This window comes from Nelumbo nucifera, chromosome 8, assembly GCF_055504915.1.
Source record: "Nelumbo nucifera cultivar China Antique chromosome 8, China Antique-T2T, whole genome shotgun sequence".
In the NCBI taxonomy this organism is placed as follows: Eukaryota; Viridiplantae; Streptophyta; class Magnoliopsida; order Proteales; family Nelumbonaceae; genus Nelumbo; species Nelumbo nucifera.
Genome location: NC_142656.1, coordinates 1,746,627 through 1,773,681, shown reverse-complemented (window position 1 = coordinate 1,773,681; position 27,055 = coordinate 1,746,627). Strand labels below are relative to the sequence as shown.

The window sequence follows — 27,055 nt, the reverse complement described above, 5'->3', positions numbered from 1 at the left end:
GGGATGGTGTGTTCCAAAACACATCACATTTTTCCCAACCAGAATATAATACAGGTGAGTTTGGCTTCAGTTAGGGCAAAGCCCATTCGAACAATCTTTACTGCATTGCATTGGGAATATCTCTCCATAAAATAAAACACATAACTATAGAGATATTCTATATATCCTGATGGAAGCCAATCTCCGCTCCTCACACATGCATCTTACAGGCACATCCACTGTGCATTAGGAATATCTCTCGTAAATAATAACTTATAAGTACGGGAGATGGTAGTATGTGAGATGCCCTATGTACGGAGCAGATCCAGTCTCGCCCATGAATGACGTGGGACGTTATTATTGGTTTCACACCAGTATACATAACCTCGTGTTCAACTAATCCAAAATAAATAATTCTTAATTTTTTTTGTTATTTTTGATAGGCTGGACTGCTTGAAGCCGGATCTGCTCCTCACAAGCACGTATCACCATGTATGGGGAACATCTCCCGCACGGGAGATACTCCCAATGCTCGGTGCGGTGGGTGTACAGTGCGGTGTGTAAGGAGCAGATCCCAATTCGGACTGCTTTTTCTCTCATGAACAAATCGGCCGGGCAGTTGGAGCTATTTGTGTTTGCGATCCACTTTTATATAGGATACCGTGCGTAATTAAACTAACCAATGCCCCACCTGCATTCGACGTGTCATATAACTATTGGGTGTTTATTGTACACTACAACGCCTCGTTCACGAGGACGTTCGAGAGTAACGAGAAATGTGCTTTCCCGACGTCGCTCTCTTTCTTTATATTAATTCAAAAAACCTAGCGTCGGTGACGCGAAACGGAAACCAGAGTCCAGAGGTATTCCGAAAATTTGTCTTAATTTCGTTTCGCCTCCTCGCAGCTCTTCCGGACTCTCTTCTCCTTCGGCCTCCGGCAATACTAAGACTAATCGTATCCAGCGAGCCTTTGCCGTTTCTCTCTCAATAGAATGGCTCAACAATTCGTGAAATCTGTCGAAGATGGCTTGAAGCTCGCAAAGCGAATATACTTTGGAAACGATCGTTCCGTTTCGCCTCCAAGGCCGGTTGCAATGGAGAAATCTTCCCACACGCTTCTTCCGACTTCTCCGATGCTTTACGCGGTGATCTCTGATCCTGCAATTGTTGATAATCCGGATATTCCGAGCTACCAGCCTCATGTTCACGGCCGGTGTGATCCGCCGGCATTGATTCCACTTCAGATGAATGCAATTTCTGTGGAGGTGGACTGCTATTTGGATACCGCGTTCGTTACGGTTAACGGATCGTGGCGTGTTCATTGTGTTAAGGGAAGCCGGAGCTGTGATTGCCGCCTTGCGATCCCAATGAGCGAGCAGGTACCTTAGAAATTCTTTGATAAGAAAACGTAACTTTCCAATTTCTCGATTTATTCATCTTTTCTTTGTTTCTACTATAAGTCTACAACGTTTGTCAAATGTTACATCAAACTTATATCCATTTGAAATTCCCGGTTAATTGCTCTGTATTCAGTCAAACCACTTTTAAATGGAGTTTTTAGGAATGCGCACTCAAACTTCATTGTTATATATCCAGTACTCAAATCCTCCAAGTCGACAATCTTCCTCTCTTGGTTTATATGTTCTTGTCACAAGACTCAAGTGAGGAAACGAATCTTCAGAGGGAGACACTGCAGGAATAGGGTAGCATGATGCTGCCAGTGAACTAGAGCCAACATCCAACCATCATTGCGGTAGAGTGGGTAGGGTCTTGAATATTTCAGATGATGGAAAATCCAATGAAGCTTCTGATTATAGAAAGGGGTTCGACTAAAAGTCTACACTGATTCGATCGGTGACATGTGATGGGGACTTGCAAAAAGGGAGAGGTAGCCATGTAGCCAAGTAGTTTCTGCCTTGCAGAAGCTTAAGAGGGGAAAGTGTGTTTGTGTAGCTTTTATCGCAGTCAGCTTCCAAGATTGACATTGCAACCTGTCAAGAGGTTCATCCCACAGCCTGCAACTCAAGGGGTCTGTAGTACCCAAAATGTGATAATGGAGAGAGAAATTTCTCAGCCACACTCTGACAGTGAGGGCATTACCAGTGTTCTTAAGATCTCAATAAATTGCTTTAGTTATGGTAATACTCTAAAGTTGGTTAGACTCAAGTGAGTCGGTCATGAATGGCGAACCATTTTTGTTGAAGATACTGTTAACTTTCATTCACTTTACCGTGAGTACCGAGTAGGCTGTTGCAGAGTGTCAATGTCACTTGTTGCATTGTCCATGCTACAAAAGAAGAGTTATTGGTAAGAGACAGCACAAAAATGGGGGATGGTGTTTTACTCATCGAAGCTGATGGTGATGTTAAACATCCCCATTTGAAGTCCTTAAATCAGGAGTTTGAAGGCTAATAAACCCTTGATGCCTTGAGATCATCTTCTAGAAGCCTTAATATCCTTTCCATACCTCTGTATTTGTTGGCTGTCTATCAGTTAAAATAAACCCTCTTTCAGCAACTTGTGATTAGAAAGGATCTGGATATATTACTTCTTTGGTTAGGGAAGATTGAAGAGCTAAGTGATCATGTACAGAGCCATTCATGGACTACATAACTAACTTGTTGGGGTTCTGCACCTACAATTCTTCCAACTGTCAGTCAAAGTAATGCAAAATCCAGGTTTTAAACCAAAAAGCCAAGAAGTGAAATGCTAACTATACCATTGATAAATATTACTTGCTAGAATGGATGATCAATCTGGTTCCTATGAGTCATAAATATACACCAATTAGATTATTAGATAAACTCCATTTCTTTATCTGATTTTATTCTTCAGATAATCCTAGAGTTTTTCCTTTTATTCTCCAAATTGAGTATTGTCTTAGAGACATTTAGCCTCCAAATGCATTATCTGGGGTGCATTGTCTCCACCTTGAGTTATATATATCTTTATTATTTTTACTTTTGCAATAATTTCTTTTTGCCTTCTGCCATAGTCGGCAACTGGTTGGTTTTGGCGAATATCACATTGGTTGCTTTTTTTTTTTTGTTTCTGTGGATGATTGATTTTATCCAGTTTGCATTCAAACTTAAAAGCTAGGTTGCTGGTTGAGATGGACCAGTTAGGGCCTATCAAATGATAATGAAAGATATGACATCTGTTCATGTTTTTGTAATAGAAATAGTTTATTAACCTTTTCCTTGCATTATATAATAATTTTCATCATCTATTTAGTTAGTTTTATTTTTTAAATCTTGGCATTTACTTATTCTTGTTCTCAAGCAAAACATGATGTGGCTAACAGGGTTCAATTCTAGGTGTTGAAGTCGATGTCATCAGAAGATCATATTGCACGCGGTTGATTACCACAGAAGAAAAAGAAGATACTGCAAAAGCCGCTAAAGTGAAGGATGGAGGCTTTTTGAAACCCCAAATTTTTACCATGACCATTCCAGAGGTAATTCGATATCTTGATACTATAATTAATTTTGATTTCAGATCCATTGAAGGTATCTAATTGCTTCATTCTTTTCAAGGTTGATGGAGGGTTCAACCTGTCTGTGAAAGCCAGTTGGTCTCAGAAATTATCATGCAAAAATGGTCAGTTCTCTTTCACTCTACCATTTAGCTTTCCCGAATATGTCACTCCTGTTGGAAAGAAGCTTCCCAAAAGAGAAAAGATACACTTAAGTGTAAATGCTGGTACTGGGAAAGAAGTTTTATGCAAGTCATCTAGTCATCCTTTGCAGGTTTGTTTTTTACTAGAATTCCTAGTTGGACTTAAAGAACAATTTTCCATACACACATCAACTGAAGTCTTTCTTTTCTTTTCTTTTCTTTTTTTTTGGGGGGGGGGGGTTATTCCAGGAAATAAGGCATCAAGCAGGGAAATTAGGTTTTTCATATGAAGCAGATGTTCTTTCATGGTCAAGCACTGACTTTATGTTTTCGTATGAGGTAAAATGTTGAACTTTAGGTTTTGTTTCTATGTGTTTTTCATTTTAATTCTTTGTAGGTGTCACTACAAGTCCAGAAGTGATTATATGTTTTTTTTTTTGAGAAAAATTAACTGATTTCATTAAAAAGAGAAAGAGGTACACAAGGAGGTGTACAGATTCATAACAGGGGACAGACCCCTGAGAGTTATACAAGAGAAAATTTGTCACAATGCAAGGACTCCAGATTAGCACCTAGTTTTGCTAAACCATCTGCAGTAGCATTTAACTCCCTTGGAATCCAGTACAGAGAAGCATTCATAAGAGCCAATAGATCTCTTGCTCTGATAAGAAGTGACTAAGTCTCCACGGTCCAGCTTCCTGTTGTCCTAACCATTTTATGGTGTTTGCTGAGTCGCCTTCGATGGAGAAGTTCTGAATACCCAGTTTGCTGATTAGGCGAATCCCTGTTAGAGCTGCTAATACTTCAGCCTTTGTGGAGTCAGCTAATCCAATCGGTCCACTGTAAACCCAGAAAACGAGTCCATTTTCATCTCTTAGGATTCCCCCTATACCGGCAACTCCAGGGTTACCCAGGGCACTTCCATCAAAATTTAGAGTCCAAGTTCTTGCCCTTCTTGTTGAGGGGACTCTAGGGGTGTGAGGAGTGTATGGGGAGGAGTGCAGAAAGTGGACCACATTCCTGTTGAGGTCGTTGATATTGCCTCCTTTGAACTCCTTTGAGCTGGAAGCCCACTGATTACAGTGATAAACAATGTCATCGAGCAGCTCACCCTTAGATTTTGCCTTTTCCTCCCAGATTCCCAGAGTACTGCTTGAAGCACTATCAGCCAGTAAGCCTTCCCTCTCTTGCTCAGGCCTCTTCCATGCCATTGAGAAATCCAATCCTGAAGGTGATTGGGAGCCACCCAATTATACCCAGCTAGCTGAAGGAAGTAGTTTCAGATGTTTCTGGTTACCTGGCAGTGTATGAAGAGGTGATCAGCTGTCTCACCCTCACAAAGACAAAGGATACAAACATGGGGGGAGATATAAAGCCTTCCAAGGTTCTTCTTCTGAAGTAACTCACAAGTGCTAACTCGATTCAGACACGCCTCCCATACGAAGAAACTCACTCTTGAGGGGACAAGCTTGCACCAAATTTTCTTGAAGGGGAAGCCACAGTCTCGGTTTTCTGCTACCCGAGCTTCGAAAAAAGTTTTAGATGAGAACTCACCTCCTGGGTGTGGTTTCTAGATTCGGGAATCTTGAGAGTTTGGGGAAATGTAAACTTCTTTGAGGGAGAGGAGGAGGTCAGCTAACTTGCTTATCTCCGGTTCCCTTAAGGGTCTTTTGAGGCTCAAGTTAATGTTGCTTTCATTGGAGGAATAGGGGAGGCACTGAGAAATGGTTGCATCTTTGTTTAAGGTAAGGCTGTAAATCCTAGGATAGGAGTTTGCCAAGGTGGAATCACTCCACCACAAATCAGTCCAGAATTTTATTCTATTTCCATTACCCACCCTAAACCTTGTGAAAGAAAAGAAGAGCTTATGAATGGAGGTGATACCTTTCCAAGGGGCTGAGGAGATTAGCCAGTTTGAGCGGAGATTGCAGTCCCAACCGTTGGCATTTAACCCATACTTGCTGGTGATGATAACTGCCCATTAGGGAGTTTAATTCAATGGGGAATCTCCACAGCCATTTTCCGAGTAGGGCATTGTTCTTCTTTTTTAGGTGTTTGATTCCCAACCCTCCAGCCTCTTTTGGCTTGCAAACCTGACTCCAATTTACTAGATGCCTTTTTCTATCATCTCCACCTTCCCATAGGAAGTCTCTTTGGAGCTTCTTGATCTGTGATCTGATTTTGGTTGGGATCTGAAATACTGAAAGGAAATAGACAGGCATGTTTGCAAGAGAAGCCTTTATGAGGGTAAATCCGCCTCCTTTTGAGAGATAGCAACGTTTCCAAGTAGCTAATTTCTTTTCACATTTTTCCACCACTGGCTCCCAAAAGTTTGGACATTTTGGATTCCCACCAAGGGGCAATCCCAAATAAGAAAGGGGGAAGTTTCCCACTCGGCAATTCAGTGTTTCCTTGAAACTTCCCAGAAGAGAATCTTCAATTTGGTTTATAGTTGCTAGGCTGCTCTTTGAGTAATTAACCTTCAGCCCGGAGACTAATTCAAAGCATTGAAGCACTCTTTTCATACTTCTGATGTTCTCCAAATCTGCTTCTAGGAACAGAATGGCATCATCTGCAAATAGGAGGTGGGAGATATTTATGGCATCTCTTCCTACCTCAAACCCCTTTACTAAGTTTAGGCTTTTGGCTTTTTCCATGAGCTGGCTAAAGATATCCATTACCAAAGTGAAAAGGAAAGGGGAGAGGGGACAGCCCTGTCGGAGACCCCTACTTGCTTTAAATTAACCTTTGGGCTCTCCATTGATCAAGATCGAGAACCAGGTTGAACTTATACAGCTTTTCATCCACTGTAGCCACTTTGTTCCAAAACCCCTCAGTTTCAGAATTTGGAGAAAGCAGTCCCAATCTACTTTGTCGTAAGCTTTTTCCAGATCTAGCTTCACAAGAAGGCCCTTCCTTCCACTCTTTCTTCTATCTTCAATAACTTCATTTGCAATTAGGATGCTGTCTACAATTTGTCTTCCTTTCATGAATGCAAACTGATTTGGAGAGACCAGCTCTTTTAGGACCTCTCTGATTCTTTTTGCTAGGACCTTTGCCAGGATTTTGTACACACTCCCTACTAGACTTATTGGTCTGAAGTCTTTCACTTCCATGACACCATTTTTCTTTGGGATTAGGTAGATAAATGTAGAGTTATGTCCTTTGTTTATAACTGCCGTGGAGTGGAATTCCTTAAAGACCTCCATAAGATCCATTCTTACAATTTCCCAGCATATTTGAAAAAAGAAGATGGGGAAGCCATTGGGTCTGGGGGCTCTATCACCATCCATCTCGAAAACTGCTTCTCTTATTTCTTGCTCCTCAAAATCCCTTTCGAGCCATTCTCTCTTATCTTCTGCTAGAGTTGGTCCTTCCCAATTTCTTAAATACAACTTCCTACCACTTCCCTTGGAGTAGAGATTTTTGAAGTGGTTAAGAAATGCTTGTGTGATTTCTTCAGCATCTTCCATTTCCTCTGGTCCACCTTGATTTTTGAGATAAGGTTCTTTCTACGCCTTCCCATCGCGTAGCTGTGGAAGAATTTTGTGTTATTGTCACCTTCCTTTAACCATTTGACTCTTGACTTTTGCCATTCAGAAGATTTCTTCTTTTCTGATTACCTTTTCCCAAAGATTCCTTAAATCATCTCTCCTCCTTCTTCCATCTTTGTCCAGAACTCTTGATTGTTCCCTGTTATCCAGATCTTCCAACTCCAAAAGGATGGCACTTTTTTCCTCTGCAAATGATTTAAATTATTTTTTCCCCCAAGCTTTCAGTTTTCTTTTCAGGAATTTCAACTTTTGCAGCAATCAATGCCCAGCCCAGCCTTCATCTCTACATTCCTCCCACTAGGAAGCTATCTTTTTGTGAAAGTCTTTATGTAATGTCCACATTTTCTCCAGTCTAAAGGGGGGTTTACCTTTCTTGACCGTATCTGTTCTCAGGACTAGAGGCCAATGATCTGAGATGCAGCAAGGTCTGATTTCTTGGAGGAGATTTGGGAATTTTTCCATACAATCTGAAGTTACCAGAAACCTGTCTAGTTTGCAGCTTGTTGGGTTTTCTTGCAGATTTGACCAAGTGAACTGGCCATTGTGGAAGGGGAGATTGCAAAGGTTATGTCTTGAGATAAAACTGGAGAAGTCCCTCGTGCTTCTAGTTACTTTTCTTCTGTTGGAGTTTTCTTGAGAGAATCTTGTGACATTAAAGTCTCCTCCTACTTCCCAAGGGATATCCTCAAATTCATGTAGAGCATCCAACTCTTCCCAGAGTCTTTGCCTACCTGCGGGAGCGTTTGGTCCGTATACTCCAGTCAAAATCCAGTTAAAGCCATCATTGTTATTGGTGAAAAGAACTGAGATTGAGAACTCTCTTTTGTCAATTTCAGTGTCCGAGACCTCCTCTTCATTCCAAGCAATGATAATTCCCCCTGAAGTGCCTACAGCAGGAAGATCAACCCATTTCTTTCCACGAATCCCCCAAATTGCTCTCAGAAGCTTCCTGTCCACTTCTTCTTTTTTTGTTTCTCGGCGAATGACTATATCTGGGTTTTCTCTTCTCAGTGATTCTTTTACCAAACTTCTTTTTATTTGGCCTCCCAACCCTCTAACGTTCCAACTTAACAATTTCATTGAGCTCCGATCACTGATTTCCCCTTATCCGCCCTAGGCTTTGTTGTCTTTTGATCTTTCAATCCCCATTGAAGTCCCTTTAGCTCCCTTTTAGAAATCTGCTTGCCACTCTTCACGAACTCTACCTTCTGAGGTCCAATTTTCCCCCTTTTTCGGAGCCTGTATGTGTAAGGTTCCCTTTTCTTCAATTAACCCCAACTTTTCAGCTGTCTCAATAACATCTTTTCCAAGGTTAACATCCCTTTTGTGTTTGTCCGCATTGTTTTGCCCGTTGATCATCTCTTCTTGATAGTGTGGGTTAAATATCGGTTGGGAGTGCTCTCCGTCCAAACCTGAAAGACAGTGAGGAGAATTTAGGTGAGATTCGAGAGTGGAAGACGAAACAGAAAACAATTCAGGCAAAGAAGAGGAAAGGGAGGGGGGGAAACTCTGGGGTAGGTGTGTGGTTCTCATCCTCGATCTCTTTCTAAGCTTGCAGACTCGCAGTCAATCCCGTACTCAGGGTTTACAAGATGAGTGTGCTCGAGAATTTCTACGCTTCCCCAAGCTTCCTTCCCAGTGAACAGATCTTTGGCCCTCAAGAGAGCCACCTCTTTGGGGTCTAGTTCGGTCTCCGTCGCGTAAGAGCTCAAATCTTCATCTGTGTCAGTTCCATCTGTCTCGAAGGGAGAGGAAGAACTTGAATTTTCTGGTGAAGAGGGAGGCCTGTAGATTTTCCCGCTGTGTCTTCCTCAGCTGGGAGGTGTTTCTGGAATTGGTTCAGTTAGGAAATTTGGAGTCTCAGGTGGGCTTGGGCTGTGGGGGTCTACTTTCAGAACCGTCAAGTGGGCTTTTGGACGGTTTCGGCCCAGGTCTTGTAAAGATTTTAAGTCCTTCAGCTTGTGGGGCCTGTTAGAAGGGCGACCCACTTTTTGAATACAATTTGAAATTTGAGCTGAGTTGCCAAAAGGGGCTTGGCCCGCCTTGCTTTTCTGGCTTCTCTTTGAGTTCTCTTTTTGGGAAATAAATTAGGCTTCTCCAAAAAAAACTCTCTAGCATCTTCCTTTCTTCTGAACTTCGAAACTTTCTTGAAATGGGTCTCTCGCTTGCAGTAGCTTCTAGTCCAGTTGTGGGGTGATGGAAATGAGTTGACTCAGCGGGTTGTGCAGGTGACTCGGTTGTCTTCTCCACTTCGACAGAGAGGTAGAACTAGACATTTCGCTGTAGCCAGAGGTATGGAGCGGGGGATCAAGTGAATGCCGCGACTCCTTACCTTTATGCGGGCAAAACTTAGGGCGGAAATGTCTTTCGTTTTGCTGTCGATCTCCTCTAGGCCACCACACAAGCTTCCGACCAGTGAAAAAATCTCCTCCATCTAGAGGTGAAACGGCAGGCCGTGGATTTTTATCCATCCACTGAAAGCTAAGTGCTCTGGAATGGCGTTACTCATGGGAACCCAGCGGTCTAGGAAGACTGGATTTCCATACAGGAGTGTTTTCTTCAGTTTAACCCACCTTAGGACTAGCTCCTCTGAGGGAGCGAACCCCACCGCTCTGTTGGAGTCAATCTGGTGTAGGCTTACGAGTTCCTGGGTATGAAGGTTTGCTGATAGTCCAAGTTCCACTTCCCTCCAAGAAAGAGATCCCGGTTTAATAAAGGCTTGCTTCCACTTGCCGAAAGGTTTGTCTTGATGAAACACAGAGATGAAGGAAGATCCTCCTACCTTTAGAACCTTGCTCTTTTTCTCGAGCTGGGGAAAGCATCTCGCATGGAGATTCGGAGGAGCGGAGTTCTCTTTTGGGGGAGAAAGAACGGTTAGAACCCTCTCGAAAATTTTTCAACCTCCACTGTAGGGTTCTTCTGGTAGGCATATGTTTTTCCACTTAAGGTTTTTTTCCAGACTGCTCAGTCGGATGAACCTTCCCCATTTGTTCTCTTGTAATTGAAGGATGAGGACTCTGCCCTTTTTGTCTTTTGGAGGTCGATTCGGGTTTCTAAGGGCTTCTTGAATGAATTTTCTCCACCATTTCACTTCTTCAAGGGTTAAAGTCAGCCTCGTCCAGGCTTCTCCACTCCTTTCCGTTACCTCTATTAGGTCCTGATCACCTGCTTGAAACTACAGATCAAACGTCTTCGCTCCTATCACTGCTTTTTTTCTCCAAGACTTGTTGTCCATGGCTTTGCGTTCTCCCATAACTAAAATTCTTTATTCTTTCCTTTCTCACCCTTCAGTGTATGCAAGATTTTTTACACAACTTTTCTCTCTAGAACCCACTCTTTGAATTCCTAACCTTCCTTACTAACCCTAAACCATTCCATGGACCTATTCCAATTTCCAAACCCCAAATGCTGGCTTTAAACCCTAGTATTACCGTAGTTCTCTTCACGTTTTGCTTTTTCACAACATTCCACCATTTTTAACACCTGCCAAGAGTTCATAGGAAGGTTGTTGTTCACCATGCTATTGAAGAAATTATAGCAGAGATTTCTCCTGCAGAGAAATTTTGAAAAGAATGGTAGGGAGGGATCCTCCATCTACAGTTTAGTGAATTAGTTCAAGTTTCCATGACATCTGTCACCTAGCAACTCACTCTTTTTTTGATTATATGGATTTTAGATGTATACGTTCTAGTGATACTAGAACTGTGTAGAAATGTTGCAGTAGAATTTTATTCATTTAATCCATATGTGGATCCAACTAATTGTCTTTAATTATATCTTTGTTGCTGCAGGTTTGTTCAATTGAAATATGTGGTTCCTTTCTCTCGCAGTCTCCTTCTGTGCATGATTTTGATCAAAGAGAGATGTTCTGCCTTTACCTTTTCTCAGGAAATAATCAGAGTACAAAGGTTTTTACAATGGTCTATTGCTTGAATATGTTTTATGAATCTTTTTCTCATTGATAATCGCCTGAATTTGAATCTCCTTTTTAGTTTGTTTATCTATGTATTAACCCATAAAGCTGAAGTTTGGTTTTGAAAACTACCTAGCTTGTGTTCTACAATGTATCATATTTATTTTAGTTACAACTTTGCCACTTAGTGATAAAACTGTCCAAAAAACTTTATCAATACTTTCTAGTACATCTCAGAATTTTTATGCTTTCATCTAGGGAAAAAGGTAGCATAAGTCAGTGAACAAGGCACTTCTGTAGATGGGCTTACATTTTTTTTTCCATCTAATGGTGTCATTTTGCATCTAAATTATCTATCTGACAGGGAACTTTGAGATTGGCCACATGTTGACTTTCTCACTGCATGTCATCCCTATAACCCATCTTGTATTGAATTTTCCCTTAGGCTTAGTTTGGAAGGAACACAAATGCAAATATGTAGAGTACAAATCCTTACATTTTGTATATATTTGTACTGTACATATTTGTATTTGTACTTCCAAACTGAGCCTTAGTGATACTAGATGTCCTTTGTATTTTAAGAAGATGCTCAAACTAACATGAAGTTTTGGGTAATAGAGGTTGATGAGTGGACATTGGAATGAATGAGTCTCATTTGCCCCCCCCCCCCATCATGCTTCCATGTCAAAGATTTGAAGGTCATTTAGATGATCCTACGAGAAGAATTTGTATTTATATCTAGGAATCCAAAAAACATTGTATTAAGATGTAAGTGGAAAATGATGCCCAACACCCCAAATTGGATCCTCTAAATAAAAATGTACAAAAATCTAGCTCAACTCTACAAAGCTCACTTGAGATTCCTCATGCAAGATTATGTGCTAAAGCATTGGCTGATTTAAGATTCTAATAAAACTATGGGTTCAATCAAAGATTTTTTTTTCTTTAATTTGATGACAGACTCTTCCATGGCCTATATGCAATTGTGCACCTATGACCTATCATTCATCATATAACAATATGGGAGTCTCCTACAATACCTATTCTAACAATCCATAGTGACCGAGAGTGCAAATCCTTTAGTTTTAATACATCTTTGTTACATACCGAAACATTTGGGGGATATCCAAAGGAAATTTCCTGTTTTCCTTTTGTAAGAGGATCTAATAATGGTGGAGGCATCTTATGATAGTTGAACTACTATGACCTGTCTAAATACTTCCAACATTTGTACCTAGTGGTCAACTTAAAACAATAATCAAGACAATTGCTTCCTTTTGTCTTTTTAAATGATTTTTGCATTATTTTTTCCTAAATGAAGCAAAAAAATCACACAAAACAACAAAAGAATCTACTTACAATTTTATGCATTGCATTGAAGCAAAAAATTCTTTTTAGTGAGTTAAATCTCTTGTAGGAGGTGAGACTATTTTTTAGCTCAAGGATTTCATTGACGAGGCCTTGAGGTTAGAAATTTAAAGTTGTTGGTGGAAATATTTGAAATGATTTCCAATTTGAGAGTCAATCTTGAAAAAAGTAGCGTGGTAGGTGTAAATTTGGAAAGTGGAGAGGTGAAGGCTATTGTAGAATGATTAGAATATTCTATTTTTACCTGGCCTATGACCTACCTAGGACTTCTATTAGGGGCAAACCCCAGGGAAAGCAGATTTTGGTGCCTGGTTATTGAGAAGTTAGAAAAGAGATTGGCCTCTTGGAAAAATGACTACATTTCGTTGGACAGTAGAATCACTTTGAAGAAAATGTGAGTTAAGAGGCTTGAACCCTGGTCATTTGCTTTAAACATTAAGTAATAATGATTTAAGAAGTAATAAGAAATGATTTAAGCAGTTATAGTTTTCAAGGCGCCAAGGCGAGCCTAGGCGACAAGGGGGCGCCTAGTCGCCTAGGTGACGCCTAGGCAATGAATTTTTTTAAGTAAAACCATATATCCTTGGGTAGTTCCCTAGGTTCCATAACCATCTTTCCTTAATAATTATTCATAATTTTCATAAGAAAAGTATGAGTTTCATGTTTAAGTCTAGAAAATCAACATTTTATGAGAAGAAAAAGAACAAAGTAAAGAAAATTAAAAAAAATATAGGGGCTGCACCCCTACTTTTGTTATAGGAAAGAAGAAAAGAAAAGGTGGAAGAAGAAAATGTGTTGATTAGACAAAATTTTAAGTTCTTCCTCTGCTTATAGGTTCAGGTTTTGAAATTTTTAAGGGTTCAATCAATGATCAAAATTTCGATACGATACACCCCATATCGGGTGTATTATATTGTATCTTTGGGGTCCTAATACCTGTTTAGAGGTGCTTTTGGGGGACCTATTTTTTTAAATAATATATATTTAAAAGTGAAATTAAAAACCAAAGAAATAAAAAAATAGGGGGAGTATCGTTATAAGTACCGATACACCTATGCTTAATACACAGAGGTGTATCAATACTATGAACCATGGGTTCAATACAGCAGTTAGCAATGTTGCATTGATTAAACCCAAAGAAAATAAGAAAATAATAAAAAGAAATTAGTATATAAACACATAAAATCAATATTCTAGTTTAATAATGTTTATTTTATAATTATAATGTCAAAAAATTAAAAATATAAAAGTATTTTATAAGCCAGTGCACAAAACTGCTAGGCGAGCCTCCAAGGGCGCCTTGTCGCCTAGGTGTCGCCTTGACAACTATGTTAAGCACTAATAATTTCACATGGATGACTTTAAATAGAACGAATTAGCGAAATAGGATTCATGTAGTTGACTCCATATAGTTGGGAACTTGGGATTAGGCATGGATGATGATGATGATGATATAGTATTTGTGTCATTGCAATTTGACCTTTGGCTTGAACTCGAGCCTTTGACCTGTGAATCTCTTCCTTTTCCAGTTCTATACCTGTTCCAGTTCTCAGAACATTGATTTTTTTGATCAATAAAGAAGTTCTCAAAACATTGATTGTGTGAACTTATTGATCCAACCTCTTGGGCCAATTGATTACAAGGCACATGAGTTTGTTTTATTGAGTTTGATGATGGATGGTAACCATCCATCATCATCTTCCTTGAGACGCTTCAAATCCCACTTCTTACTGGACATCCATTGGCATAAAGAAACATGTTGAAGGGGAAAAAGGTGTAACATATTCAAGAAGCACAAGAGAAGATTCCCCTTCAACTAGTGCTATGCATTCTTCATTCATCTTAATATAAAAGATTTTTATTAAAAATAAAGAAAAATGAGGTCATTCATCCCCTTTGTCCTCCCCTTCCTCCTCTTGCTTCCTCATCCTCCATCTCTTAAGGAGGCTTGTGCCTCCTTGTGCTCAGGAGGTTTACGCCTCTTATGTTCCAAACTATGCCTCATGCCTCTAGATAGTGGAGCATCTTGTGTCATGCCTCCACGTTTTAAAACATTGGTTCAAACTTTGATATTGTCCATAATACCACTTTAGCTGTTCAAAATAGTTAATTTGTTACTAGATCTATTCATGATATCAAGATATTACCATGGTTTAAAATTTCTCTCTATAGCCTAATATTTCCATTTTTGTGGATAGTGACACGAAATTTTACTGGAATCGACTTATTCCCAGAGAACACTACCAGCACAAGAGATAGTTTCCATGACATATTTCCATTTCCATGGGTAGTGACAAAATTTTATTGGAACTGGTGAACACTATGTGGAGTACAGGAGATAGTATTATAACATAAGTTGGTGCTGATATTGTAGATATGTGGAGTAGCAATGTCATTGCCTACTTAGCTTGATTACCTCTTTTAGCCAGCTTGATATTCATTTCAAATATGAAGTTAAATTTTAGTTTTTGTTTGTATAATAGATTATTTGGTTGATCTAGTAGAACCATTTGTATAATAGATTATTTTGTATGTATTTGTACTCTTTCCAAATTGAGCCTTAAGGTTTACAGGACAACTTCAGAACATGTTCTTTTGTATATAACCTTAGTTTCTAGATAATAATTTAGAAAGGTGTGCCTGTGCTTTTATCATTTCATAAAATATCATTCTATATTTTTGCATATTTTACAATGTTTCCATCATGTTTATAGTCACCATGTCTATAATTTCTACACTATTTTTGACATTTCCAACATGTTTCCTATATTTGGGCGACCGACATTTCCACCGACATCAACATTTTACAATGTTTCCATCATGTGTATAGTCACCATGTCTATAATTTCTACAATATTCCTATACGATATTTCCGACATTTCCAACATGTTTCCTATATTTGGGCGACCAACATATCCACCGGTATCAACATTTTAAACCTTGGATGTTACTGCTAGAGGATTAGGTCTTATTGTTCACATTATTGTGGATTCTATTGTCCCTCCAGTATTTTGGGACATGCATAATATGTGCTACCCAAAAAAACTAATGAAATCTTATTTTCTTGAATTGTTTATTCTACCTTTTTTTTAATATCTATAAAAATTACCAAAGCTTTTTCTTATTCAGTTGTCTAAAAGTCATTTTGTCTCATCAGCAGTAATTTCTCTTTCCATATTGTAAATTGGAATTGATAATATAGCTATGAGAGAAGGAAGTTTTCATCCCCAATGTATCAACTCTCGATATGTGTTGACATGTATTTGAAAACCAGGCCTTCTTTTTCTGGTGTGGTATTTGAGTTGTGTTTAGCAAAGAAGAAGAGAATAACTATAAAACATGCAGATTACTGTGTCTTTTCATCTCATGTTGTTGTTAGGCTCATGGAGGATGAAAATTTCTCCTGCTGATGATTATGATATTAGAGCACTTGAAATCATTCTTCAGATATTTTTTCACTTCATGGGATTTTATTAAACTTATTCTTATCTCGTTATATGTATCTGGTAGGTATTCAGAAAGGAGGTTGTATTTATTGTTGATATAAGTGGAAGCATGCGAGGAGGGACACTTGAAAGTGTGAAAAATGGATTATATGCATCCCTCTCCAAGTTTAGTCCTGAAGACTCTTTTAGCATCATAGCTTTCAATAAGGACATGTATTTCTTCTCATCTTCACTGGAAAAGGCAACCAAGGAAACAATTGAAAATGCTTTTCAGTGGATCAGCATAAATTTTGTAGCAGGCGGTGATACAAACATATTGCCTCCCTTAGATCAGGTGTTGCCTTCTTGATGGGTCTGGAGTATTTTTATGCCACTATTCTGATAGCATATTGGAATTTCTCCTTTTACGCTTGTGCCCCTTTTAGCTCATTTTGCCTTTATTTTTTTAGTTATTCACATTTCACAGTTGTTTGAATTTATATGGATGCATTCATAAGGAAACCCAACATGTCAAATAAATGAAGAATGTAAATATTGGACCTATTTTGCATCTTAAATCATCATCATCTAAAGCCAAATCCCATCTATATGGAGTCATCTACATGAATCTTGTTTTTCCATTCCATTCTGTTTTACGAGTGCTTAAATAATTTCTTATTACTTCAACCCATGTCCTTTTTGGCCTGTTCTAGTCCTTCTGGCCACTGCAACTTATAATCGATGGTTTCTTCTTATGGGTGCTGTAGGTGGCCTTCTATGCATGTGATCATACCATCTTAGCCTACTTTCTCTCATTTTTTCGTCCATTGTAGCTACTCCTAGGTTCCTTTTAATGATTTTATTTCTGACCCTATCCTTTTCTAGTTTTTCAACTCAATAATCCCAGTGTACACATTTCTGCCATCACTCATTTTGTGGACGTTTTTCTTCTTGACTGCCACTCTCATTTTGCATCCTAAATAATGATTCTAATTGCAACTAATCCATCATCATCATCATCTAATGCTTTTGTTAATATTGAACTCCTTAAATGTTGACATATAGGATACAGTCTGAGCTTATAATTTACTACCTCCTGAGGGGGTGGGTGAGCCCTCCTTCCTGTCCTTGGAGCCCGTTGTATTGTATGTCTCCATTTCACTATCAACAAAGTTTACCTTACTTTCCTCAAAACAATGCTTTTTTGCCATTGCATTCTGTTTAGTGGATCTGTTGCTAAATTACTTGAATAATTTCTTACTACTTCAAGAGGGCAGCACAACGGTTGGGTTGCTCCATTGCAACCTGTGTGACCAGGGTTCAAATCTTGGAAACAGCGTCTCTGTATGTGCAGGGGTAAGGTTGCGTACATCTGTTCCTCCCTAGACCCCACATTGGCAGGAGCCTCGTGAACTGGGCTGTCCTTTTAATTTCTTACTACTTAAACCCATGATTATGAATATTTACATCCAACAATTAGTCTACTATAATATCAAAAGTTCTGGATGGTTGCAACTTATTAATTTTCTGGACCTTATTCACCATTTATAACAAATTAAAAGCTATCAAGTGGATGATTTAGATTGATTGAAATGCCCTCCTTTATGTGCTCTGCACATGATGCAAACGGGCTCGGATCTGCTACCCACTTCCTACATCCCTACCCATGGGACACTACAGTTGTGCATTGGGAACATCTCCCTTGTCATTCATGGGAAGATGTTCCCAATAGATGGCAATGTTGTTCCATGTGTAGGGATATGGGAACAATTAGTGTTTAGTGGGCAGCAGATCTGGAGTTGGTGCAAACTTGCAACTATATTATATTTATTTCTCTTTATTGATTGTTAATGCTTTTACCAAATTCATCCATTTAAAGAGATATCCATGTTTTTTGTTTGTCTTTTCTCAGGCAATAAAAATGTTTTCCAATACCAGTGGTTCAATTCCTCTTGTTTTCCTCATTACTGATGGGTCGGTTGAGGATGAAAGACACATTTGCCAAGTTATGAAAACTAGTCTGACTAACAGAGGATCCATATCTCCCCGCATTTGCACATTTGGTATAGGTAAGAATTTCCTGCGGTCAAGTTTCAATTCATATTGTCAGGTTGTTATTGTAATTGTACTTTCTTTTACATGGCACTTGTCTTGGGGAAGATTCCACTATATGGATGGGTAGAGCTTTTAAAAATATTACTCTTTACGCTAAAGATTGTATTTTAACACTTTATACATTGCAAACAAGGAATTGCTACTTGATCGAAATTTTTTTTTTTTTTTTTTAATGTTTTGAAGGGCTACACAACGGGGGGTAGCCCATAACCCCCCCCAACCCAGGTGCTGGCTGGATTCGATCCAAAGTCTCCGCTATGACCAGCAGGAGACCTTACCTACCAGCTGGTTGGCACCTTGCAGCTTGATTGAAACTTGAGCTTGTTTATTTCATTCTTTAGCTTTGTGATCCATGTTTACTGTTTTTCACTTTTTTTCAGTAATAGACTGCCTGTTTGTGGAGTTCATACCAAATGATATTCTGAGTACAGGCTATGTTGTGAACTCTATGTGGTTTGCTTTCTAAACATGCAAGAAAATGAAACACTTAAAGACTATTGATCTTTCTGTATATGTTATTTCTTAAAAGAAATCATTGAATTCATTGACTATATATACAGTCATTATTTTACATACAGAGCCATGAGATGCATTCAGAAATGGGGAAATTTGAGCCTTGGTTTCTTTTTTGGAGGAAATGCTATACTTACGTAGTTTTGTCAGGAGTTTCTTTTCATGTGCAAGTGCAGTGTTTCTTGTGCCATATAATCTTTGTCCATATTCAATTTTTACTTATCTTTATCTTTTATTTTTAGTATATAGAAGCATCTATACTGACATTCTCTGAATGGATTTTTTCTTTATTGGCAAAACTCTCCAGGTGCATACTGTAACCATTACTTTTTGCAAATGCTTGCGGTAATTGGCCGGGGTCTTTATGATGCTGCATATGATGTAGGTCAGTAGCTTTCTACTATAACAGTAATGGATGTGCTTGTGATGCTGGTCAATGACACCACTTCAAATTTCAGGTCCTAAACCATATACCAGTATATCAAAAATTTCAATTTTAAAAGTCGAAGGCATGAGGGCCAATTTGGGATTTCTGTTTGTAACTTCTAAAGAAAGAAAACTGAAGTTTTCTAACATTACATCCATTTACTCATATGACATCAAGACACATTTGAAGCCCTAAACATCCTTAAAGTTGCATGTTGACCTATTGTAAGATTTTTGCACATTTTTTTTCAAATAAAATCTTTTATGTGTTGATCCTTATTTGTTTAAGTTTGGTAAAGTATAAAATATCATGGTATATACTGAAACCTTGAAATAATTGTGTGTGTGTGTTTTTCTTGAGACACCTCGTTTTGTTTAATTTTTATGTTAAGGAAGATGATAAGAGAATTAATTTACTTGAATAAAAAAATACTATATCAGTCACTCACATGACCAGATCAACCTTGCAATTGATAAGAAATGTTATACTGGAGCCTTAACCCTGATTTGGTAACCCAAGTATTTTCTGGGTTCTGAATACAACCCTAGCACAACCCCATTTAAAATTGGTTGGGTTCGGTGTTCAGGTTGAGCCCGGCCCAAACTGGACCCCTATTCAGGGTGCATCTTACTACTGCATAGCATCATAGAATAATTTATTTTATTGATAATAAGGAATCTTATTGGAAATCCATCAATTTAAAACAGGATTCTTGTATTTGTGCAGATTCAATTGAACTTCGATTGCAAAAACTGGTCACTTCCGCTTCATCTGCTGTTCTTGCAAACATTACAATTGAAGGTTTGGCACACCTTGATGCACTTGAGGTATATGTCTTTTTCTTTGGGTATTTCTTAACGTTTTACAAGTATCTGTTTTCAGTTGTATTAAATTGTCCGGTTAAGATGTGAATCATCTAAAGCTGTCATATTTCGTATGTTCTTCACTTCTTTGTTCCACATGTGTTGCTGCTTGGTTTGTAGTGAATCATGATGCGATTTATTGACCACATTCTCAATGGGATGGTTCTTAAATCATTTATAATTTTGGAGAACTCAACTTTTGAGGGTGCAAGAATTATTTTTAAGCTGTTCTACATGCACTTTTTTTAATTTCTTTATCTTTTCTTTTTGATTAAAATGCATGAATGCACGTTTGGAAAAGCACTTCTAATATTGTTAAAAAATGTTGTTAAATGTTAAATTTAACTCACACAGCCTTTTGATTTCCTTTCTTCTTTGATATGCCTCAAACTCTGACATAGAGTCTTCTTTTTTTCTTCTTCAATTTTTTAAATGTAGGTGTATCCCTACCATTTTCAAGACCTCTTATCTGGAACCCCATTAACCATATATGGTAGATACCAAGGGAACTTTCCTGACATTGTCAAACTAAGGGGTACTTTGAGTGACATGAGGAGTTTTGTGATGGATTTGAAGGTGCAAAATGCAAAGGACATCCCTCTTGACAAAGTAAGGTTCCCATTTAATAATTTAACTTACCACTGGTTTATGTTTAAGTGATGCTTATTTACTATGAGCCCTTTTCATTCTCCATCTTCTGGTTTGGGATATATATGACTATCAATCTGGTAGATATTGGTTTCCTTGGAAAGTATGGTTCCCTTGTTAATTCACACTGAAATTCTTTGAATCAGCAGCTGATGAGAACAAGGAGACAATACTATGTTTAATTTGTTTATTAATTTTCTCTATCAGCATTTGTTATTATTGTGTTGTATGTTTCAATTTTATGATACACATTTTTTGGCCTTGTTGAAGGTTGACTCCTGACTCTTGATCACTATGGCAGGATAGTATTTTACCCAACTTCAAATTGTTGGGTTTAAGGCTTAGTTTAGTTGAGCTGTTTAGGAGATTAATTCTTGAACACTTTTATATTCTTAACTTTTTGTGATTATAATAATAAATTATACATTATTAAACTAAATTGTTCAGTTTAAGTTAAAATACCAGTTTTTTTTATTTTTTTTTCTCATTTGTTAGGGTTCAATCAAAATGTATATAGCTTTGAACCCTCAAAGGCTTCAAAAATTGAACTGATAAGCATGGAAGAACTCAAAATTTTATCCAATCAACACATATTGATTATTTTCATCATCTTTTATCACACTTTTTTTCTTTTCTTATTTTCCTAAGACAAAAATAGAGGCTCAGCCCCTCTATTTTTCTGACATTTCTTTTCTTTCTTCCATTTTTTTTCTTGAATATGTTGATTTTCTATGTTTCAAATGAAGCTTATACAATTTTTGTGAAGATTATAGACAATTAATAGTGAAACCTAAGGAATTACCCTAGGATTCATGCTTTTTATTCAAAAAAAAAAGGCTACGGGTGCTCACGGTTCGGTTAACCGAACTGTGGGCCTTTTCTTGTAACCGAACCAGTACTACCGGTTTTTTTGAAAACCGGTAATCGAAACCAAACCAAAGTCAATCGGTTAACCGGTTGACCGGTTCAGTTAACCATTGGTTCGGTTTGTCGGATTTTTAATTTTTACAATATATTATAAAAATATATATAAATATATAATAAAAAATTATAAATATGTAAAATCTTATATTTTAAATAATAAATAATATATCATATATTATAAATATATTTACATATATATAATGCATATTTATTAATTTATAATATATAGAATATATATATTTTATATATTGGTTAACTGAAATCGAACTGGTACCTTCGGTTTTTTAGAAACACCGAACTGAAATCGAGCCGACTGGTTCGGTTAACTGGTTATTTGGTTCGGTTTTTCGGTTTTTCTACTCACCCCTAACCTAGGCAACTAGGTGACATTCAATACTGAGATGGATTTTATCAAAAAATCCATCACCTAGCCTCGCCTTGTCGCCTTAAAAATTATGCCTCTAGGGTCCATTGCCTTGCTTTGACAATCAAGAATTACAATGATAGTTAACATGTTTTGCAATAAGTTTGTGTAGCTACAACACTTTCTTTGGACCCTCCAATAAAACACGACATGCTATCAACCAAACCTGGGTGATTATCTAGTATGTGTTTTGTTCAGTGGGTGTTTATAGATGGGGTGTTTCTCAGATAAACATTTTATTGAAAAACGTCACTTTAAATGTTTTTTTTTGTTGTTGTTTTTGGTTGTTTGGTTGGGCGTTTCAAGTAACACCCCATAAAGCTATCTTCCACCTCAGCTTATAATGCTCCAAGTCAGCATTGCATTTCAATAAAAGTTGGGCCCATTTGGAGAAACCAGAATTTGAAGTTCCCCCAATGACTCGTGCACACAAATCCAAATGTTTCTGTTTTTTAATGTTTATTTGATAAACATTGAAACCAAACTGTGGTTTCATGCAAGGTTCAAAATTTTGGTATGCATCGGGCTGTATCAGCCGATATGTATCGTATTGGTGATTTCCTGATACTCCCTTACAGGGGATGTTTCGGGGTCTGACCTGGTTCAGGGGGTAGACATGCCTTAATTCGACCCCTCTGAAATACTCTGAACCTTGGTTTTATGCACAATAAACACCAATGCCTATGTGGTGCTGATGTGGCAGCGTTTTCCCAGTAAATGACCACAGAATGACACATAGCCCTAGTGAGTGCATCCTGTTTCTACCTCAAATGACACACTAACAACCTACTAACACATGAAAAAACAGAGATTGATTATTGGCATCTACTACCTTATTGTGACAATTTAAAAATACCAGGGTAGCCTAACATGTTGAACGATGCATTTACATGACCACAACACTTTCATTTGATCCACCAATAAAACACAAGCATACTATTTTTCTAGGTTGCTCTTGGATACTTTTGTATTTTTAGCCTTTTGAGATTATAATATTAAAGAAAACATTATTGAACTAATTATTCGGTTTTACTTGTGTTAATACTACAAATAACTCTTGCTAAGATCTCTTTGATTTCATTTAAGAAAAAGTCAAATCTCCTAAGACCTTTCTGAGAGCTTAATAGTATGCAGACAACCTTGCTAAAGCTTTTGTACATCCTTCCCCTTTCTGTTGCAATAAAAGTTATAATTTTCTCAAAAAAAAAAAATCAATTCGAGTTGAAATACTAGTATCTTTTTATTATTTTCCTTATTTGTTAGAGTTCAATCAACATGTATAGTGTCTTGAACCCTCAAAGACTTCAAAACCTGAACTAATCAAGGAGAACTCGAAATTTTATCTGATCAAATACATTTTGATCATCTTCTTCCTCTAACAATTCTTTACTGCGATTCCTTTTCTTGAATATGTTTCATTTCTTTCTTCCATTTTTTTCATGAGTATTTTGATTTTTTATGTTTAAATGAGGCTTATAAATTTTATGAAGAAACAATTCATAGTGAAAGAAGCTTACTTCTTTCATGAATATTGAAATAAGGTTATTGCTTACTTCTAAAATTTATTTTCTTCTATTTTTTCATGAATATGTTGATTTTCTATGTTTTAAATGATGTTTATGCATTTTTATGAAGACTATAAACAATTAATAGTGAAAGATGGATGTTGTTTGCTATGGAATCTAGGGCATTACCCCAGGGTTTATGGTTGTTATTCAAAAAAGTCCCACCACCTAGGTGCCTGTTTAAGTGACTAGGCGATAAGGCGCCCCCTATTGCCTAGCCTTGCCTCGGCACCTTGAAAACTTTGTTCCAATGTTGATGCTCCTACTTTATTTGCAAGGGACTTAGTCTTGTTTACAATCTCTCTCTCTGTCATAATTTTTACAATTACTATTTTTTCAATGGTTACTTGGAAAGCATGTTTTAATTTGTGAAAGGAACTGTAAATTGTAGAATCAGTGGACCACCCATACCACCTCTTTGACAATTTTAAATCTCTTAGGTTGCACTCAATAAATTGTGGACATAAGCTCCTTCGTAATTAGCCTTCGTGCCCCCCTCCCCCAAGTTGGACATACCTAAAAGACTTTGAATGTAGACAATTATAAATCTGGATATTTTTTCAATTCTTGCCTTTCTGGACAGGTGTTTGCAAAGCGACATATTGATCTACTCACAGCTCAAGCATGGTTGTCAGAAAATAAAACACTTGAAGAGAAGGTGTGATCATAATGTTTCTCTTTTTTTTTTCAATTTGCTGAAAATTCAAGATACTGTGAAATAATTGAATCGCTTGTTAGAGTGAATAGCAAGATTGGAGTGTAAAAAAATTCTGTTGCCACATAGTACTTCTCTCCTACCATGGAGAAACTTAGAAAAGATTGATGTTGAAGAGGAGTAAGACGGTTTGCTTGGAGGATGGGAAAACACCCATGCATCATGCATTTATTATAGGGCTAGATGCTTCCTTCCTGCTGTCCCAATACCTGTTTTTTAACTATGTTTTAAAATATCAACCTGGTCAGTGTCGTGGGTTGTTTGATTGGCATTCTGGCTCAAGTCACTCGGTGATATCTCTGTTCCCAAAAGCGAAAAAAAGGAAAAAAAAAATTATGTTGAAGACCTTAGCAATTTGGACGCTGGGTCAATCAGTTTATCTGGTTCACTTGGTCTTTTCAACAGTATGATCAATGTGTATCTCTGTCTGCAATTGGATCTAAACTGTTTTGCCCCATGAACAAGGTTTTTTTTTTGTTCTGATGCTAGGTGGCTTTTAGGAGATATCCTTTTCAGTAGTCATAGTTGCTTGAGCTATTTCCTTCCATCTCACAGGTTGCAAAGATGAGTTTACAAACTGGTGTTCCATCCGAGTATACCCATATGATCTTACTTCAGACTGACAAAGTGAAGCAAACACCTGAACCAATTAAGACGAGAGAGGTATGCTCATCTAAAGTGCCACAAGAATATATTTACTTCACTAGAAAACTTTGCCATCGTTAGAATATTAAGCTTAGCTTCTTTGTAGAATGCAGTACTAAAGTGCCACAAAAATATATTTGCTTCATTAGAAAGATTTGCCATGGTTAGAATATTAAGCTTAGCTTCTTTGTACAATGCAAAATTTGCATTGCCAGTGAATACAAATATGACAAAAGGTACAAATTTTTGTTTCATGTAGGGGTGCAAGTTATAGTTTCAAACAAATAGATACAAAATTGAACAGGGGTCAAAATTTGCATATGTTCCAGATTTATACTCATGCAATGCATGTTTTTACGAGATCATTTTGCCCTGCCATTAGCATTCAGACAGTTTGGATAAGTACAAAATTTTCAACACTAGCAGAGTATCGGAATCTGAAAGTTAGGGTAGCTTTTTGTAACAAATGAAAGTAGAGGGATGGATCCTAATCTCACTAGCCCCAAATACAAGATAAATTCTCTGTATTTTGCCCTTTTTCGGGTAACGAAATTTTACGACACTACTTCATCCCCATCTGTTTTTCATTCTAAGTTGCTCCATACCATTTATTGCTGAAAATGCATTATCACCACTAGGCTGCAAGAGGCATGTTAAGGTTTGGCTTTCTTGCTTCTCATCGTCACATAGATTGTTACCACACCTAGAATAGCTGCTTGATTTAAAAATGTGAACGGTTTAGAGATCATCTGGGTCATGTTGCTTTTAATATATTTACTATTAGATACTTGATTATGATCCTTATCCCCCAAGCTTTCTTTTCCTTTCTGGTTCTTTTCTATTTTTTGATAAATCTTTAAAAACCGTACGATCAGGAGTTGGGCGAAATTGACCTTGCAAAACTAGTGGACTCGAAAGGCTGCAAGATATATTCTTTGCCGAGCTTGGGTACAAGTTTTGGAAACTTGACTGCAACACAAGAGAACATCCCTCCCGGATCCGGTGAAGCTTATTCCTTGGAATCTGCAGAGACCTTTGTGAAGGCAACTTCTGGTTGTTGTGGCAAGTTGGTCCATGCTTGTTGTTGCATGTGCGGCATCCGAGCTTGTTCTCGGTTGAATAATGAATGTTCTATTATTCTTACTCAGATTTGCACTGCCATATCATGTTTTGCCTGCTCCGACTGCTGTGCAGACGTCTGTTCAGGGAATGAATGATGAAGAGTGACAAATATATATCTTAAAATGTATTTATATGTGTGTAACTTTTGTATATCCTGTCTTTCAGGTTATACGCATGTTGCATCTTGGCTCACTTTTCTCTCTCTCTCTCTCTCTCTCTCTTAAGGCCATTCTGAAGAAGGGAAAATGAGGGGATTGTGGTTTCTCTCGACTAACATAACATATATTTGTTTTTCGGATTCATATGGGATCCATGTGATGGGTCTGCTCATACAGCGCTCCTCACACCGGCCTCGCAGACAAATCCCACAATGTATGTATAGAGAACATCTCCAATGAATAATAAATACAAATATGGTATGACCTATGTATGACCAGAACTTGCTGAGAAGCAGGATCTATGATCTGGGTTAGTATACCTTTTTCCGACTTGAGAACGTTTAGTTATGGTTTGGGTTAGTGATACCTTTTTCCGAGTGGAGAACGTTTAATTTTCGAGTGGAGGGTAAATGCTGAAAGTCTTAACAGTCAAAGGTACCCACGGTTAGAATTCGAAAGTTTTCCTCTCATTGCAACTTCATTGTCGTTGCCACGGATCATCCCAATACGGACATGCTGCTCCTCTCATAGTTTATAGTTTTGATTGATCTTCCTATTGCCGGTTCCTTTCATTAGTGAGATCACATCAGCGCCCCACATGTACATCTCAACAAACATCAGAAACGTCTTCCGTACTTGTCAGTGGGAGATACACGCTTAGGATGTACTGTAGGGTGCGATTAAACTCTACTGCTCTTCCTGGTCACATCTCCACCTAGCAGCCTTTTTTGTATCGGTGTTTCACACTGAACTGAAGGTTGTGTTTGGTTGCAGTGCAAATTTATTTGTTTTAGTATAAATGCAATGAAAAAAATGCAAATTTTTATTTAATTTTGTTTTGGGTTTTATTTTATTCTTCTCCATGTCTTAATTTAATTCATTTATGCTAAAAATCAAACAAAATAAACAAAAATTTGAAACAAAAATAGGTCAGAAATTCCACTCAAATCATTTGCACCGTCATAGTTTTGCAGCAGTGCAAATTTATTTGCATTGCAACCAAACACAACATAAGGCTCAACTTGGAAAGGGTACAAATACAAATATGTAACAATATAAACACATACAAAATATAAGG

General features: G+C 37.7%; 1 protein-coding gene across 3 annotated transcripts; it reads left to right on the top strand.

The window, feature by feature from the left end:
* The first annotated feature begins 811 nt into the window (after positions 1-811).
* LOC104600517 (uncharacterized) lies at positions 812-26,011 on the top strand. 3 transcript variants are annotated; one of them, XM_010263496.3, is made up of 13 exons: positions 812-1,359; positions 3,285-3,437; positions 3,517-3,729; positions 3,848-3,937; positions 10,944-11,060; positions 15,944-16,213; positions 17,771-17,927; positions 18,794-18,871; positions 19,640-19,740; positions 20,215-20,385; positions 23,921-23,995; positions 24,608-24,715; positions 25,573-26,011. In XM_010263496.3, exons 1-13 carry the CDS (start codon positions 973-975, stop codon positions 25,912-25,914), a joined length of 2,262 nt encoding a protein of 753 aa, XP_010261798.1. In that variant the 5' UTR covers positions 812-972; the 3' UTR covers positions 25,915-26,011. The 3 variants fall into 3 exon arrangements, with proteins under 3 accessions (XP_010261798.1, XP_088749131.1, XP_088749129.1); XM_088893005.1 differs by having other exon boundaries at positions 815-1,359; positions 3,298-3,437; XM_088893003.1 differs by lacking the exon at positions 15,944-16,213 and having other exon boundaries at positions 815-1,359.
* The last annotated feature ends 1,044 nt before the right edge of the window (positions 26,012-27,055 follow it).